The 18,663-nt window shown below is 39.1% G+C and overlaps 2 protein-coding genes across 2 annotated transcripts in view; both read left to right on the top strand.

Moving 5' to 3' along the window:
- The window catches only part of LOC124289908 (protein jagged-1-like), a 105,678-nt gene that overhangs the window by 62,441 nt on the left and 24,574 nt on the right, over window positions 1-18,663 (top strand). The window lies entirely within an intron of this gene.
- LOC124289920 lies at window positions 13,120-14,737 on the top strand. Its single transcript, XM_046726592.1, has 3 exons — window positions 13,120-13,295; window positions 14,348-14,495; window positions 14,627-14,737. Exons 1-3 carry the CDS (start codon window positions 13,202-13,204, stop codon window positions 14,688-14,690), a joined length of 306 nt encoding a protein of 101 aa, XP_046582548.1. The 5' UTR covers window positions 13,120-13,201; the 3' UTR covers window positions 14,691-14,737.

The raw sequence follows: 18,663 nt of genomic DNA, 5'->3' as shown, positions 1-18,663 counted from the left end.
AGGCATACACTATGACCCGACTACTTGAACTGGAATTGCTTTGAAATATACACACTGTTCGAGAAATGATTAGGAAAATATATTTTAACATCATACTTTGGCATACAAAGCTGGAGATGCTGCATCTTTTTTACCCCTCTTGTACATTGTTCAGTACCTTTTAGGGAAATAATGGTAATGTTTCAAGGCATTGACTAAAACAAACTCACAAACTTCCCAGCCCCCATCAACCATAACAAGGGACATCTGAATGTGAATCTATGTATCGAGCACAATTTTAGTAACAATGAATATATTTTTTATCTGGCATAGAACATGATTACACAGTAAGTGAACAGTCAATGTATAACATTGACTATTTACACACATGTACCTAGAAACAGTTTCAAGTCGAAACAGTTAGCTCTAAATCCAAATTCAGACATCTTAATGATCAGTTGCAATATACTAGGAGTTTGTTTGGATATTTAGCATTTATGTCAACAATGGTCATATTTCTTATTTCCAGGAACAAGACGGAACAATGTAGAGACGACAATCAGCTTGACTTATTTGTGATGGACGTGCCATGCAATAGAAACCTCCAACCACCGGATGCAGGAAATCTCCAGGAGGCAAGTGTATCTCCAGATGGTTACACAAGTCTTCGCTTCCTAGGATCACCCGACACACTCTGTGATGATACATCGAACATCATCAGTCTAGCAGTTAAAGATATTACCCTTGAGCCAGAGAGTCTTGAGGGTTTTGGTCTTTATCCAGATGACACCGCACGTCTTGGTGACGCTGCAGGTAAAGCACACCGTGATGACACATCAAACATTCACCTCACTGAAGATATGAACCTTGACCCAGTAATTATACATTGCTTCGGCGTTTCTCCAAATGACAACGGACGTCTTGGTGACGTGACCCTTGACCCAGTAATGCTGCAAGATGCAAGAAGTACTCCACATGACAACACACGTCATTCTGACGTGGCAACACTCCATGACGTACAGGTAGCAACACTGAATACACATTGTGATGAGGCATCAAACGCAATCCCAACAACTGAAATTGGGAGCCTTGACTCTGTGAGACCAAGCGGATATCCGGATGGCCACACACGTCTTGATGACTTTGGAACACACGATACACGCCGTCATGTTACGTCATACATCCCACCAGTCAATGGAGACATGACCCTTGACCCGGGGAATCTAGAGGAAGAGGAAGACAATGCAGAGTACACTGTCATCAATGACAACGAAGTGGATGACCCCCTACAGGAAGACCCTTATGAAACGATAGACTCTGTCGATGACAAAGACGATGAGAACATCTCACAGACAATCCCTTATGAAAAGATAAATGTGTAGTTGCCTTCAACGATGTATTAGTTAACCAATAAGAACAAAGAAAGGAAAATCTCATAATTATTTGGTATTAGAACATTGGAACTCTGTTTTCGATCATGATATCAACTGGAAAGATGCCTTTGTTTGTTATAGAAAATGTACAAATGATTGCAAGCTATTAGACTTTCAGTACAGATTTATTAACAGAGTAATATACACAAAAAAAGAATTACTGAAAATGAGGTTGGTTGATGATGATCTAAGCTCTTTTTGTAAAACAGACTCCGAAAATATTTTACATGTCTTCTATGAATGTTAGATTGTTTTCAACTTCTGGCAGCAGGTTGAGTATTTCATTAATAACTATTTTGAAAGTAATGTGAAAATAACAAAAAACTGTGTAATGTTTGGGGTTGGCTCAAACACTCACATAATTAATCATATCTTACTCATAGCCAAAATATTTATCTACATCTCAAGTCTTCAACAGCTTTCCCCATCATTTGACAGATTTGTCTCATCAATAAAGGACCTTTGTAAAATTGAACAATTCATAGCAAGAAAAAATAACAGATGTAGTGAAATGGAAGGAACTGCCTGAACTATTCTTTGAAGTGCCATAAAATAATCAATCACAGTGTTGTCAGCTATCACTTTAATTTTATATGGTGTCATTGTGAATAGTATAAATGAAGTAATCTTTTAAAACTTGTACGTATCCATTACTCTTATCCATGACCGAATTATTGATCACTGAAATGTTTATCGTCCATATATCATGTTAGCCTTATATATGCATGTATGAAATGGAATAAAAAAACCCAAGAACAACAAAAACAAAACCAAACCAATAATAACAATGAAAGAAAAATCTCATAATTATTTGCTATAGGTAATGCAAGATGTAGATGGATGTCTGCTATAAGGACCGATTTGGGATCGGTATATCAACAGCAAACCAGTATTGTCAGAATAAGATCATAGTTTAATAGTTAAAGTTTCTCTTGCGCGCAGGGTAACTGGGTTCAAATTCCAAGATGAACACATGTTGTGTACATTATATGTAGGATTTTGTGCATGTGATCCAGTGATGGTTGGATGCCAAAGAGTAAATTCCAGGATCATATGTTGTGTAACTTGGAATTTGATAGTTTGTGTTGAATCTTTGTTGATTCCCCACATGGGCACAATGTGTGAAGCCCATGAATGGTGTCCAACGACCTAGATATAAATGGGCAAGTGTTAAGAATATCACCTAAATTGCATAGATGTGAATGTCAGATAATGTTTTCTTTACTGATACAGATGGACAAGAAGACCAGTTTATAAATATGCATGATTACACTATGTACATATTGTATTAGCTTATGAAGGCTTGACGTTGCCATTGTAGACTAGCAGCCATTTCAGTTTAGCAAATAAATATTCTTAAAGCTATAAATATTCACTTTCATTAACGAGAATGGTTTCACTCCTCTTATCGACTGCTCTAGACAGGTATTTTGGGTATAAATTTGGCACTTGGGTGTGATGATAACATATCTGTTCGGGAGTGGACGATCACGCCTGATGTGTTCAAATGGTTGCTGTGACGAGATGCTGGCGGGTGACGCCTATTAAAGGTCACATAAACCCTAGGGGGTAAAAATACATAAATCACTAACTGGCATCGTTATAAATGAAACCCCGTCATTAAAACTACTCATTTCGACCTTTAATTGACTTAAATCGACCTTTTTGACAACAGTGCACAATTCTCACCCGCGAACGAAATTTCAACCAATCAGAGCGGCGCGACTCTGTGACGTCATATGAGGAATAGCTTTGAGGGCCGATGCAGAATTCATCTACATTTTAGGGGGTAAATTATCTTGTTTACAGGCTTGTATAAACCTGAAATCGTGACAATTGTTGTGGATAATGAAAGCTATATGTTCTCACAATCTACTGGCATTTAATTTTGTCTCCTGCTTTGCCTAGTTTCCGAGTTACAACTTGTTTTCATAGATGCTTCTGTCACAATTGATTGGTGTCGTTAGGCCCTATTTGTATAATGACTGATCCAAATTGATCCCATTTCTGTGTTGTTTTACCTCGATATTTAATCATGTCATGTCAAAATCTGTTTGTATTCTCAAAACAGTGTCGGCCCATAAGGTTTCACATGCAATACAGCAATTAATACTCCCTTGTTGTAACCCGTGTTAGTTGGTATAAACCTACACATGTTATTTGTCATCATTCACTTGATGGTCAGTTAATGAATTTATAACAGGTATAATTAGTGGTAACACACTTAGATTACCCGACAAAGGTTCCCATTTGGCATTTCTTGTGTCTGGAGTAAATATTCAACATTATAAACATCGATCAAAGGATTAACCGATAACACGCTGATTGATTAATTACTTTTATCTTACACAGCGGATTTGTCAAAAGGTAGTGTTTATGTATGTAGATTTACTAATCTATACTGAATACACTCTGCCGGTGTCTGCGTAAAAACAACGTCCTTCTTTCAAAGGATTAACCGGCAATACATTGATTGATTGCCCATTATTGGCTAGCTAAATTTCTGTTTTTAATGAAAGGCGGACATTATGCAATTAGTTGCCAGGTGTGCTATCTTGGGTGAAAAGATTTATCACTTTTTCGTATATTAAACTGTTAAAAGACACATCATTTGGAACAGTTTTGTGGATATTGATGGATACATTCCTCAAACAAGGTAATGGCCTGATATTGTTCCTATAACTTTAATCTGTTTTAATTTTAATATTTGCATTTTGTTTTTTATTCATTTGTCGTAGCATTCAACAGAATCATTGTTTTCGCCGTGAAGTGTAATGAGACAGACAACATACACTAGGGTGTGTGTGCGAATTATGATTCACATTGGCAAACTATAAAATGTCTAGATATTACAGTTCTGTTATAAATTCACTATAAGTATCAGCAGATCGTCAGCTTTTTATTTAGTTTCAAAATGCATAAAAGTATGATAATAAACTAATTAGGATTATAAGACCAAATATAAAGACGCACATTGACTAGTATCTACATACTGGTGAGTGGACATTAACCATGTGAATGTAGCAAGAAATTTATCGCGCGGTATTGTGACTTCGACCCCCACCTCGCTTCCGTGGAAGAAATCGTTATGTTATAAGTTGTGTCATGCAAAATCCTTTTGGTTATGATTCCAATACATATTTAACTACGAGGTAGAAAGTAGTTTTGATTTTCTAACTTGATGAGAACAAACTATAATCTCATTAATTCTAACAGACTTTACGATTTTCAAAAAATGGCGGCGCCCTGTCGGGAACATCCGCAAGTCTGTGGATAAATGCTATTTAGGTTTGTTTTCACCGAGTTACAAAATCAAAACTACTTTCTACTGGTAGTAAAATATGTATTTTATTGATGGCCAATAGGATTTTGCATGACATAGCGTATAACATAACAATTTCTCTCCTGGCAGCGAGATGGGTGTCAATATAATACTACTTACAATATTATTGTTACTTCGACCACAATCTCACTTCTGAGGAAGAAATCGTTATGTTACGAGTTGTGTTATGGAAAATCTTTATGGTCATCAATCATATACATATTTTACTATAACTAGTAAGTAGTTTTGATTCTTTAACTTCCGTGAAGCGATCTGAACACAAGTAAGATATCGTTTCAGGCTTCCACAACGCTCGCTTCGCACTCACAAACATAACCCATTTAGCACGAACTGCGGGGTCCTGTGGAAATCTGTGCATGGTGACACCATCACCCGACCCCTAGGAAGCAATTGACGACAAAGCAATGATTCGGCATGTCGTCGTTCATGTCGAGAAATCATCAAAATGATGAGCGTGCTACACACTTTCTATACAACTAACTGAAAATCGTTCCTCATATGACGTCACTGCAGTGCTCTGGCGACAGAGTTACGTAACCTGTCTGTGGTTTCGTTGGCGGGCGAGAGGGAAGCAGGCGACTTTTTGGCCACTTTTAATCGCTCGGTATTAATTAACCACAAGTTTTTAAAGAATAAATTTGGTGTTCCGCATAAGACTAACCACAAATCTTTCATATGTAATGGTTAAAAGAGTAACAAAAAACAAAGTTTAGTGGTTCTTTAAAAGGTCGGGTGTCAGTATCGAAACTTTCATTTTACAGCCAACATCACTAATACCACCCAATAAATGCACGAGGTCTTCGATGCATGCTACACATGAGTCAGACAGTGCTTGTCCCAAATACCAATGAGAGCAGGCCCGAATACACTGAGAGTGATGGTTTTTTTTTTTTAATTTCACGTACACGTCTGCTAATGAGTGCTCGGGGACACGGCCTGAGTGAATCAGCGAGTTGGCTATCCATGTATTAGGATTAAGGCACTATGACAGAGTGAGTGAGTATGGGTTTTCGCTGCTTTTAGCAATATTCCACCAATTTCTCGGTGGGGGAAACCAGCAAAGGGATTCACACATTTTACCCATGTCGGGAATCGAACCCTGGATCTTCGGCGTGACGAGAGAACGCTTTAACGACAAGGCAACCCCGCCACCCCCATGGCTTGAAATAGATGTCTTGCTTTCGGAAGATTATGTCACATTCATGACACAGTGGTCACGTGTGTTCTTATGTTGAAAGATAAAACATTGCCAAAGTCGTTGTGAAAGTCTTACCACAAGAGGTGCAATGATATTGCCCCGATAGTACTTACCTACTTATAATATAGAGCGCGGTTTGACCAGTGTTATACCAACCCATACCATTATGAGCCCATTCCAACACGATGATACTGTACGACTTTGACGTCCAGAAGACGTTCAGTAGGACGTAATTAGCCTCGATTCATTCGATCAAGGAAATGGAGAGTGAACCTCGATTTCTCAGAACAATCACTGACCAGTCTTTGTCAGTAGTGACATTTACCATACCACGATACCTCTGAGGGGCATTTTGTACCGATTCCTCAAGCCAACACTCTGCTTATGGCATATTGAGACACCTGTAGCAACATATTTTCTGACGTCTGCCCACAGTCAACATGCCAGTTGCATGCCAGTAAACGTTCATCACGTTGCTAACGTCGCTTGGTCAACAGTTACCTCCTCAGTGCTTAATTGTATATAATAAGATGTCCTTAAACATTGGACTCTAAGAAAACAATATGCTCACAACCAAGTCGATCTGGCAGAATACCCCATGGCTTTCTGAGGTAACATGCTTTGTGACTGTATCAGTGTTATGCTCGGGATATTGATGTATAAAGAAAAGTCCTTCCCTGAAAAATCTCTTACTTTTATTTCTTGTTGAATGTCATTTGGGTTTTTCGCATAGCCCGTCATAGTCATGAGGGCGCACACTAACATATTCTACTTCAAGAGGTAAATCTGACAGCACCCCTTGCAGGTGCTGTCCGACGTCTCATGCTGTATTATTGGGAGTGTCGTGTTTACAACCTTCATTTGTTTGGAAATGTTCTTGATACATACATCATTTATTTTCATTGGACACATTGGTGTAGTTTCACATCAAAACAAATCAACCCATACGTTTTGGTGGAGCGTTTCTCATTCATTAAGACAAACATTGGCGCTCTTTTCCTGCACCGCTATCGGGGTGGTGGGGTAGCCTAGTGGTTAAGGCGTTCGCTCGTCACGCAGAGGACCCGGGTTCGATAGTCTACATGAGATTGCTGGAATATTGCTAAAAGCGGCGTAAAATTAAACTCACTCACTCACTGCACCCCTATCCTATAGATGAGGGGGGTACATTACCAATATCCCATATTCAATTGTTTACATAAAATTAAATAATGTTAAACAGCTTTGTTGAACTTCAACTGTTGTTCCGCAATCATAAAGGCACGCGTTAATATCATTTTGTTCCGTATCTGTTACCCGTGGTTGATGATTCTTCATCATTCAATGATGTTAAAACTATATAAATGACGCTGATTATTGACAAAAATGACTCGCGTTTTCATTGTATTTCCGCAGCACTTCAAATTAGAAACTAGAAACGAAACCTGAAACTCGCTTTGTGCCTCTAGCGTTAATAGGACGGTTACGGCCATTGGATAAACCAGACAGTTAAATAAGGCGTCTGCCATCCGATATGCATCAGCCACCTAGGACACAAGTGTAAGCGATACCAATTAGAAGATGAAGACAAGGGAAAGACGTTTGTGTGTGACCGTACTTCTCTGGCTGTTGACAATCAAGGTAGGCATGTAATACATCTCCCAAAGTGGCCCAATGACCAGCTATCTCCATGGACTAGTCAGAGGACATAAATCAGATATATCATGGTGTGAATATATTCGTCTTGTGAAACATTTACTGATAGGCTAAGCCTTCACAATAATTTGTTCAGCTGTAGTGCTTGTTAGTGCAATACTTTCAAGTTCAAGTTTGTACTTAAACAATATAGTAATTTGTGTCAAGTTTTGTAAACATAAATGAAACGTATACAATATTAATACATGGAGCTTCCTCTATTACACTTATTCCAATACAAGTTTCTTATATCAATATCGCACTAGTTCAGTCATGTTCCAAAACGTGGTGTGAACTGATACTCGGATAATCACATTGGTATTACCATATTGCATAAGTGCCAGTTCACTGTTAATGAATGATGCCTCAAAGTGTCATCAAATATTGTTATACAATACGTTTAGATACACATGGTCGAAAGTATGAGTAGTCAATGTCATTCTCCCAGAGTATATCGCCATGACAGTCTTAAAGAATGATGATGGTTGTTAGATTCATTCCGCTGTAAGTTGTCTTTTCTAACCTTAGTTGTCAGCGTAATGTATCATAGAGCCACAGAAACCTTTCCACTTACCTAAGAAATGTCTGATAGAGTTTGTACAGAGTAGTTTGTACAATTCTGACTACATCATGGGGACGCGGTGGGCGAGCTGTCTAGGGCGCCAGACTAGTGATCCAGCGAGTTTGAGGTGCCGGGATCAAACCTACATGTGTCAAAACCTTGGAGTCAACTTTGTGTGCATACTCTTTCAGTGTTGTCACAACCCCTAGTGTACAGTACACAACCCTGTGCACCTAAAAGAACCCACGAATCCGTTTGGTAAATGACCACATGGTGGTCACACGAATACGCCAAAACACCTAGTTGCGGGTACAGCAACGTGCAGTAACCCCTGAACAAAGTACCGTGGCTATATGTCCCAGTCCACCCAGCTGAGGTGAATTGGTACCTCAAAAGGATGAGAAAGCCATATTAACTCGGTTGAGATTGATAATACGATGTGCCGTTTGAGATTGATATCCAATGATCGATGATAAATCATAGCGCCTTTGAGCAGCTGATATTTGCGCGAAACAAATGTTAGTATAATAATGACTGACTGAGCATGTGTTTATGAATCAAATAGTGACGATACCACGTGTTTAGTGAGGAAAGCCTGAAGTGATGCAGATAATTTATTTTATCTTCAACTGTCTATAAACGAAATCCCGGGTTTCTTCTACAAGGTTACCAAATACACCTTCCACAAATGTATTAAAAGCAGAAGACCTATGAAATCTACGCTAGCCTACCGGCCCGAGGCCGCTAACTTGCGCCAGGGACGAGTAGTGAACGTAGTCCTCAATGGACAGTAACATTTCAGGACTATAACTGCGAAACTGTGCCATCATTTGGAAAATGGTTAAAACTGTCAGGAAATGGAAACCTGGATTGTGATGTTATGTGATCATTATGAGGTGACAATCTCTCTAAAGTGTTCCTTAGAAACATTTCCTTCACACAATTACGTCCGAGAGCATATCTTGTAACAAAAGGCATCCGGTGTATTTCCGGCTTTAAACTTTCCATCCATGCCCACACGATTATCGCTTCATTAGAATAACAGTGAAGTAGGTTTTCTACTAGTCCTTTGAAGAAACTGAATTTCTGATGTCATGGAATACTGGGGACGAGGTGATTATATAATGATGAGCTAAATTATTAGTGTGTGATCATATCTAGCATGTTTATCACTGGTATCTGTGGTCCAGACTCAATTATTCACAGGTTATTGCTCTGTGGCTGGACCATTGGTGGGTGTAGCGTGAAACAGATCTCAATAACTGTTTGTCCGAATCTATCTTCATGATTTACAGCGTGTGAAGACTGACGGTAAACTGGACATTCGATTCATCAGTTACTGGTCAGATGGCAGGGAAAGCCGTGGATACTGTTGTGACAGTGGGGGTACGATGTGGTGCACTGATAAGTGTGATCCAATGTTTACCCTGTGTATTGATGGGTAGGTACAATTAAAACGTTTATTGAGAAAACACACGAGTCCAGTATATGAGTTCCTGACAGTTTTGTATTTGTAGGCTAGTAAATCTCGTTTAAATATATGACTTGTGTCCCTGTTGGTTATTTTAATGTTTCCTCTTAATTCTTACGTGTAAAGAATTTGTATACATTGTATTTCCTTTGATATTTTTGAATATATGCGCGTATTAGTAATACAGGTAATATTTCCAAAATCGCCTTCGCTGTGCTTGTCACGTGTTCCTGTATTTGAAAACTTTAGTGTGCCATTTGATGTGCACATTTGGAGTAATTTATGAAGAGAAAGAACTCCGGCCTTCAATACTTCATTGGTTCACAGGTCATTCAAGCTACATATGCAGGGGGACAAACTTGTGTGCTTTCAATGTGGCGCTTTATTACCTGTAGATTTAATGCTATAATATTATAAGCCGATGTTATTTCAGCCCTGACAGAAGACGGCCGTGCTCTGTTTACAAGAACACCACAAATTACATAGACAACCACGACATAATCCACTTTGGAGGCAGCATTCAAGGAACACCAAATCCTTTCACCGTACACATAAGTAACGCCATACCGGTAGGATTGTTCACTCAATCTTTATTTGACACAGTGGGTATATGTCAGATTAGATGATAAATCTTATCTGTGCAGGTCCGGTTTAGACTATTAATCTTCAGTAACCCATGCCTGTCGTAAGAGGCGACTAACAGAATCGGGTGGTCAGGCTCGCTGACTTGGTTGACACATGTCATCGGTTCCCAATTGCGCAGATCGATGCTCATACTGTTGATCACTGGATTGTCTGGTCCAGACTCGATTATTTACACACCGCTGCCATATAGCTGGAACATTGCTGATTGCGGCGTAACACTAAACTCACTCACTCACTCAGATAATAAATCTTCAAAACCTCTTACATGAAACCTTAACTGTCCTTACAAGTGTTGATCAGGAAATTAACAATCTGATTTTTATGTCATGAAGTATGGCTTAGTATGCCATCAGGTCATTGCAACCTCGTCCCTTTTTCTGCTCCAGCCTCTAATATTTTGAAGTTGACTTAAAAACACCCATATACAAAGTTTATCAGTATGTGTGTCTTGTTATTATCGATTCAGCTACACTAAACTGAACAGATGGCATACATTTTATTTCATCCAGTCCCCGATAGAAATAAAGGTGGATGTGTATGACAATGATGACACCTCCGGGGATGACCACATGGACACACTCTCTAAGCTGATCAACATCCAAGCCGCTGCTACACAACAGAAAGCTGTGTACACCCCATACACATTGTTGGGAAGGACGACGTGAGTCAGACTAAGACATATCTGCGATGATAACAGGGAGTTGGGTTGAGAGGCTAGAACAAAACAAGATGGAATATTCTTTCATACTGTTTATTCATAAATGCTTCAAAATAACGAGTTTGCTACACGAACATCAAAACAATTTGTTGTGAATGATCATCGGTCTCGCACCAAGATAATGTCAACTGGCCTGATGCACGTAAACATCACAGCAAAATCCCAGCTTTGTGGCGGCTGTCTGTAAATTATCGAGTGTGGATCAGACAATCAAGTGATCAACATGCATATGAGCATCGTTCAACACAACTGAGATACGATGGCTTGTGTCAACCAAGTCAGCGAGTCTGTCCACCCGATCCCGTTAGTCGCCTCTTAAGTGAAAAATGTAGAGTGAACTATTTTCCAGGTTTAAGATTGTAGTCCGAGCCTTTTGCGACCCGGACTGGTACGGATCTACGTGTGAGAAATATTGCAAGGACACTCCTGACCACGGTTACTACACCTGCCACCCACATACAGGAGCTAAAATGTGCTTTGAAGGTATGCTCAGAAAGCTGGTGTGAGCGTTGATGTGAACTGTTATTTAGACCTTAAGAAGTTCCAGAAAGACCAATTTATGTATATCATCCCTTTTTGGGGACTGGTACTTCACAAAAGCATTTTCTTCTCCTATTGTTGAAGATAGAAACTTGCAGTATCGATGCGAATGAAGCTGAGTAAATTGTTTAGTGATGAACCATTCACATTACTTGTAGAGTTTAAGTTCTTTAAGCATGGTCACTTCCAGTGGCAGGGCAGGTCCCCTGCCAATTCGGCGAGGGTGAGGTAAGATGATTTATAATTGGTCCCTATTTTAACTATGTAAGTTCATTAGAATGTGTTAAAACTTACGTTGTTCAAAGAGAAAAAAAGAAAGAAAATAGTTTGCATTTTTTCCATACTCAATTTTCCGCAAATTATCTAATTTAAGTTCTCTCATCTGCATTTCGCCCCATTTTTGGGACGCACTTTTGCAGTGTAAAAAAAGTATGGATAAAATTATTTACTGGTAAATGACACTTCATTCCTTTCATTGCTTATGAAAAGAAATCAGCTCACAAAATCTGATGAAAATCTAAGACCCTATGCATATATGGGTTAATTGACCAAAGTTGTTAGAATGGATGCCTAGAATGGATTACTTAAATCTTCTGGTTAACCTTGTATCCACCATTGTCATTTGAGATGTCGACCAGACAGAAATACAAGTGCTCTGTCGAGTTTTACTGTGCCATAGACTAAATTTCCTACTTATAACAAAGGTTTGTGTCATGTGTTGTAAAACTGTTGGCAAACAACACAGGAACCCGGTTATCCAGACGTCCCTATTTAAAGTGTTAAAGTGATTGTTGAGTCACTTTTAAGGATGATACCCATTTGCATATTTAGACGTTCATCTGACAGTGATCATCCAGCGGGATATCGGAACTGTCGGTGTGGATTAATAGGATTTCAGTGAAACATTTTGCTGATTACTGCACTAATTTTAATCAATTTCATTAATAACTTTGCAGGTTGGAAGGGAAACAACTGCAACCAGGACATCGATGAATGCACAGAAAGTGACGACATTTGTCAAAATGGGGGAAGTTGTACAAATACACCCGGAAGTTTCGAGTGCAATTGTGTGGCTGGGATCAAAGGTAAGTAGACTGTATCTGTCGTCATTGCGCTGACAGATTCACAAAAATAAAAGGACACATACAATACATTGTGCACTAGTATGGCTATGAATAAATCGTTCCAAAATATTTGTTGGCTCATACGCACAAACTGTATTCCGCCGAATTATTTCCGTATATATTCAATTATTTTAAGACCACCCCCATTTTGAAAAGTATATTGACCAACCAATCAAGTGCGCACCAATCATATTGTGTACCTGCTTGAAACATCGGTTGTAGCTCCACCTCGGTAGAAGGGTTAGAAACCGTTAAATGAAACCCTACCCGATGGCAAGAAGTCTGTAACTTGTAAAACTAAATGTCCATTGATGCTTTTATTTGCAAGGTAATTCCTAAAATTTGTTTAGGAAAACTATGTGAAACCATCATCAACCAGTGTGCACTGAAACCATGTCTGAACGGAGGGACGTGTGACGGAAACGAATCGGACTTCAAGTGCGTATGCCCAGTTGAGTGGACTGGAGACACATGCGCAGATAAGGTTAACATCTGTGAGAGTTCCCCTTGTACCATGGGCCAGTGTACACCGGATCTCTTGACCGCAACTCGGTTCAAGTGTGACTGTGACTTTGCGTGGGTAGGAGAGAGATGCAGCCAAAGTGTTGGTGAGTGAAATAGAGTCTTATATACACTCAGCTTAAGTTCATGTATGTTTTATGCATCATCGTGTATCATAGTGTCTTAACCTTAGTACATGTAAGTATAGTACTAAATTGTGAAATCAGTAAGTAGCGACAGAAGATCATCGAACAGTAAACAAATTATACTGAACGACATACGATGACGTTTATGTTCATACAATGCAACAAAAGTGGTGAAAAATACCTGGTTGCATCAAATTGAACGTATGAGGCCATAATTAAGACTGACTGAGTTTGGTTTTACGCCGCTTTTAGCAATATTCCAGCAACATCACGGCGGGGGACACCAGAAATGGGCTTCACACATTGTGCCCATGTGGGGATTCGAACCCGGGTCTTCGGCGTGACGAGCCAACGCTTTAACCATTAGGCTACCCCCACCGCCACCCCATAATTAAGAAGTTACAGCAATCACGAATATTCAGTATTGTTCAAACTTGATCGTCTTGATTGAGGGGACCTACATGTTTCCTAGAGAGGGGGATCACCACACAGGTATTTCAGCAAAGACGTCAGCAGCTGGGATGGTGTTTCACCATAAACATCCAAGGGAGGCTACTATATGTCGATATCACGAGCAAACCCGATATTATATGAAAGCCTCAATCACTTTGACACTTAACGTCACCAGAATTCAGGTGAGAATATGCAATAAATGAAAACAAACCGCTGCTATTCCTTAAGACAACACAAAGTTCTTTCTTTCTTTCTGGATAAGCAGATGGGCTGTGGTATCCTGCCAGGGTATGAGTGAGTGAGTGAGTGAGTTAATATTTAACGTCACATCGGCAATATTTCAGCCATATCGTGACGAGAACATCCTGCCGGGGTATGGAGTCTGATGTATGCAGTGTGCTTTTTGATTGGCTTAAAAGATGTTGATCATTAATTTGAACTCATTTCATTTGACAAATTGACCAGTAAATACATTGTGAAATTTCATCCGTACTTGTAGTTGTCAATTTGTGATTTATTATATATGTATTCTAGGAAATCCTCATGTTCTTTGTATTCAGACACATTCAACATCACACTCCTGGGTGAGATTGATCATACAAATAGAGGTGACCTGGCTGTTGGCTTGAACAGACTCATCACCGAACTCGGGGGAATTCCAGGAAAGGGGTATGTCAAGTTTACAACGGATACACAGAGAGAAAGCAGGTAAGTGACAAGCAGAATGATGTTGACCAGTACATGGAAAGAGGGTTTTACAATGACTTTAATATTTAAATGTCCCGTCCTGCAGTTAAGGTAAAAATCATTACCAAGTTTGTGTGTCATGTACCTTTCAGTTATACTACTACGCCACGTACAACTCTACTCTGCTGTGGAAAACGGATCCTTTATAGACAGTGATTCATTAGCTAGAATCTTCGAATCCAACCCTGATGAAATCATCAATGAATATCTGCCTCTTCCGTTGTATCCTCCCCGAAAAGAAGAGAAGGCAACCTTGAAGGTGACCCCCACGGTGCCAACAGTGATGGCCGATGTCTTACTACTCGTACTTAGTTACAATACACTTAAATCTTGCAAGATGATGGCCTGATAACAATGTTCATCATATTAGCAGCTTAATGATGAAAGCCGTGTCTAAGACAATACTAAGACATGTACCATTTTGTAATCATTTGTTTAGTTTCTTCATTCAAATTTCGAGCTAGTGAATTATTTTGTGGGCTAGTTACTATCAGGCATAGCTAGCCCGACTGGCTAGCAAAATTTGGAAATTATTTCCCACACTCATAGTACCTAGTAAAACATTTGTTGCCTTCTCATGTTTATTGGATTTTTATGTGTGTGTAACTCTACACTCAGCAATATCTGGCGGTCTCTTGCCGTCGGGTCAATGATGAACGATGTCTGTATTTAGAGACGTTTGCTTGAAACTATTGTCATACCCTTTACGCATGTTTATTGGATTGTTTTTTGTCATTTGTCATCACCTCATTCAACCATAGTCCAGATATATGTCGACAGTCTCTAGCTGTGATGAACGTTGTCACATTTGCCAACAAGTAAAGGTTCCTTGGAGCTAATTGTTCTTAAATTAACCTTTAAAAGCACAGAACAATCTTATTCCCGCGTATGTATGGGAAAACATTTTAGGACGAGACGATTTCAGATTACAACAGGTCAATATGGGTGTGTTTCAGAGTCCACCTGGCAGCTGGGACATAAACCAATATGTGTCGGCCATTCTACCTCCTGTAGGACTTGTCCTGATGTCTGTACTGCTTCTGGTGGCTTTCTTCATCTTGAGAAGATCGTAAGTGGTACATGACATACTCACTGATTAACATACTACCATGTATTGGGAGAGGAATCAGAGACGACAGCCACTCTGAAGAACGTACATTCTGGCAATCGGACTAAATACTTTTCCTCAAGGCATACACTATGACCCGACTACTTGAACTGGAATTGCTTTGAAATATACACACTGTTCGAGAAATGATTAGGAAAATATATTTTAACATCATACTTTTGCATACAAAGCTGGAGATGCTGCATCTTTTTTACCCCACTTGTACATTGTTCAGTACCTTTTAGAGAAATAATGGTAATGTTTCAAGGCATTGACTAAAACAAACTCACAAACTTCCCAGCCCCCATCAACCATAACAAGGGACATCTGAATGTGAATCTATGTATCGAGCACAATTTTAGTAACATGAATATATTTTTTATCTGGCATAGAACATGATTACACAGGAAGTGAACATTCAATTTATAACATTGACTATTTACACACATGTACCTATAAACAGTTTCAAGTCGAAACAGTAAGCTGCTAAATCCAACTTCAGACATCTTAATGATCAGTTGCAATATACTAGGAGTTTGTTTGGATATTTAGCCTTTACGTCAACAATCATTATATTTCTTATTTCCAGGAACAAGACGGAACACTGTAGAGACGACAATCAGCTTGACTTATTTCTGATAGACGTGCCATGCAATAGAAACCTCCAACCACCGGGTGCAGGAAATCTCCAGGAGGCAAGTGTATCTCCAGATGGTTACACAAGTCTTCCCTTCCTAGGATCACCCGACACACACTGTGATGAGACATCGAACATCATCAATCTAGCAGTTAAAGATATTACCCTTGAGCCAGAGAGTCTTGAGGGTTTTGGTCTTTATCCAGATGACACCGCACGTCTTGGTGACGCTGCAAGTAAAGCACACCGTGATGACATATCAAACATTCACCTCACAACTGAAGATATGAACCTTGACCCAGTAATTATACATTGCTTCGGCGTTTCTCCAAATGACAACGGACGTCTTGGTGACGTGACCCTTGACCCAGTAATGCTGCAAGATGCAAGAAGTTCTCCACATGACAACACACGTCATTCTGACGTGGCAACACTCCATGACGTACAGGTAGCAACACTGAACACACACTGTGATGAGGCATCAAACGCCATCCCAACAACTGAAATTGGGAGCCTTGACTCTGTGAGACCAAGCGGATATCCGGATGGCCACACACGTCTTGGTGACTTTGGAACACACGATACAATCCGTCATGTTACGTTATACATCCAACCAGTCCCTGGAGACATGACCCTTGGCCCGGGGAATCTAGAGGAAGAGGAAGACAATGCAGAGTACACTGTCATCGATGTCAACTATGTGGAGGACCCCCTACAGGAAGACCCTTATGAAACGATAGACTCTGTCGATGACAAAGATGATGGGAACATCTCACAGACAAACCCTTATGAAAAGATAAATGTGTAGTTGCCTTGGACGATGTATTAGTTAACCAATAAGAACAATGAAGGAAAATCTCATAATTATTTGGTATTAGAACATTGGAACTCTGTTTTCGATCATGATATCAACTGGAAAGATGCCTTTGTTTGTTATAGAAAATGTACAAATGATTGCAAGCTATTAGACTTTCAGTACAGATTTATTAACAGAGTAATATACACAAAAAAAGAATTACTGAAAATGAGGTTAGTTGATGATGATCTATGCTCTTTTTGTAAAACAGACTCCGAAAATATTTTACATGTCTTCTATGAATGTTAGATTGTTTTCAACTTCTGGCAGCAAGTTGAGTATTTCATTAATAGCTATTTTGAAAGTAATCTAAAAATAACAAAACACTGTGTAATGTTTGGGGTTGGCTCAAACACTCACACAATTAATCATATCTTACTCATAACCAAAAGATTTATCTACATCTCAAGTCTTCAACAGCTTTCCCCATCATTTGACAGATTTGTCTCATCAATAAAGGACCTTTGTAAAATTGAACAATTCATAGCAAGAAAAAATAACAGATACAGTGAAATGGAAGGAACTGCCTGAACTATTCTTTGAAGTGCCATAAAATAATCAATCACAGTGTTGTCAGCTATCACTTTAATTTTATATGGTGTCATTGTGAATTATATATAATATAAATGAAGTAATCTATTAACACTAGTACGTATCCATTACTCCTATCCATGACCGAATTATTGATCACTGAAATGTTTATCGTCCATATATCATGTTAGCCTTATATATGCATGTATGAAATGGAATAAAAAAAACCAAGAAGAACAAAAACAAAACAAAACCAATAATAACAATGAAAGGAAAATCTCATAATTATTTGCTATAGGTAATGCAAGATGTAGATGGATGTCTGCTATAAGGACCGATTTGGGATCGGTATATCAACAGCAAACCAGTATTGTCAGAATGAGATCATAGTTTAATGGTTCAAGTTTCTCTTGCACGCAGGGTAACTGGGTTCAAATTCCACGATGAACGCGTTATGTACATTATATGTAGGATTTTGTGCACGTGATCCAGTGATGGTTGGATGCCAAAGAGTTAACTCCAGGATCATATGTTGTGTAACCTGGAATTTGATAGCTTGTGGTGAATCTTTGTTAATTCCCCACATGGGCACAATGTGTGAAGCCCATGAATGGTGTCCAACGACCTAGATATAAATGGGCAAGTGTTAAGAATATCACCTAAATTACATAGATATGAATCTCAGATAATATTGTCTTTACTGATACAGATGGACATGAAGACCAGTTTATAAATATGCATTATTACATTATGTACATATTGTATTAGCTTATGGAGGCTTGACGTTGCCATTGTAGACTAGCAGCCATTTCAATTTTGCAAATAAAATAATCTTGAAGCTATAAATATTCACTTTCATTAACGAGAATGGTTTCACTCCGCTTATCGACTGCTTTTGGGTATAAAATTGGCACATGGGTTTGATGATAACATATCTGTTCGGGAGTGGACCATCACGCCTGATGTGTTCAAATGGTTGCTGTGACGAGATGCTGGC

Source organism: Haliotis rubra, unplaced genomic scaffold (assembly GCF_003918875.1).
Source record: "Haliotis rubra isolate DU_JTF1 unplaced genomic scaffold, ASM391887v1 Scf451, whole genome shotgun sequence".
Taxonomy (NCBI): domain Eukaryota; kingdom Metazoa; phylum Mollusca; class Gastropoda; order Lepetellida; family Haliotidae; genus Haliotis; species Haliotis rubra.
Note: the sequence above shows the minus strand (reverse complement) of the source record. Positions and strands in the feature narration are given on the sequence as shown.

Bases quoted from the DNA above. Each gene is read 5' to 3' on its own strand.
- LOC124289920 (XM_046726592.1), top strand. From the start codon at position 13,202: ATGGGCCAGTGTACACCGGATCTCTTGACCGCAACTCGGTTCAAGTGT. The intron at 13,296-14,347 runs GTGAGTGAAATA...CTTTGTATTCAG, and splicing joins GAGATGCAGCCAAAGTGTTG to ACACATTCAACATCACACTC. The intron at 14,496-14,626 runs GTAAGTGACAAG...TGTACCTTTCAG, and splicing joins GATACACAGAGAGAAAGCAG to TTATACTACTACGCCACGTA.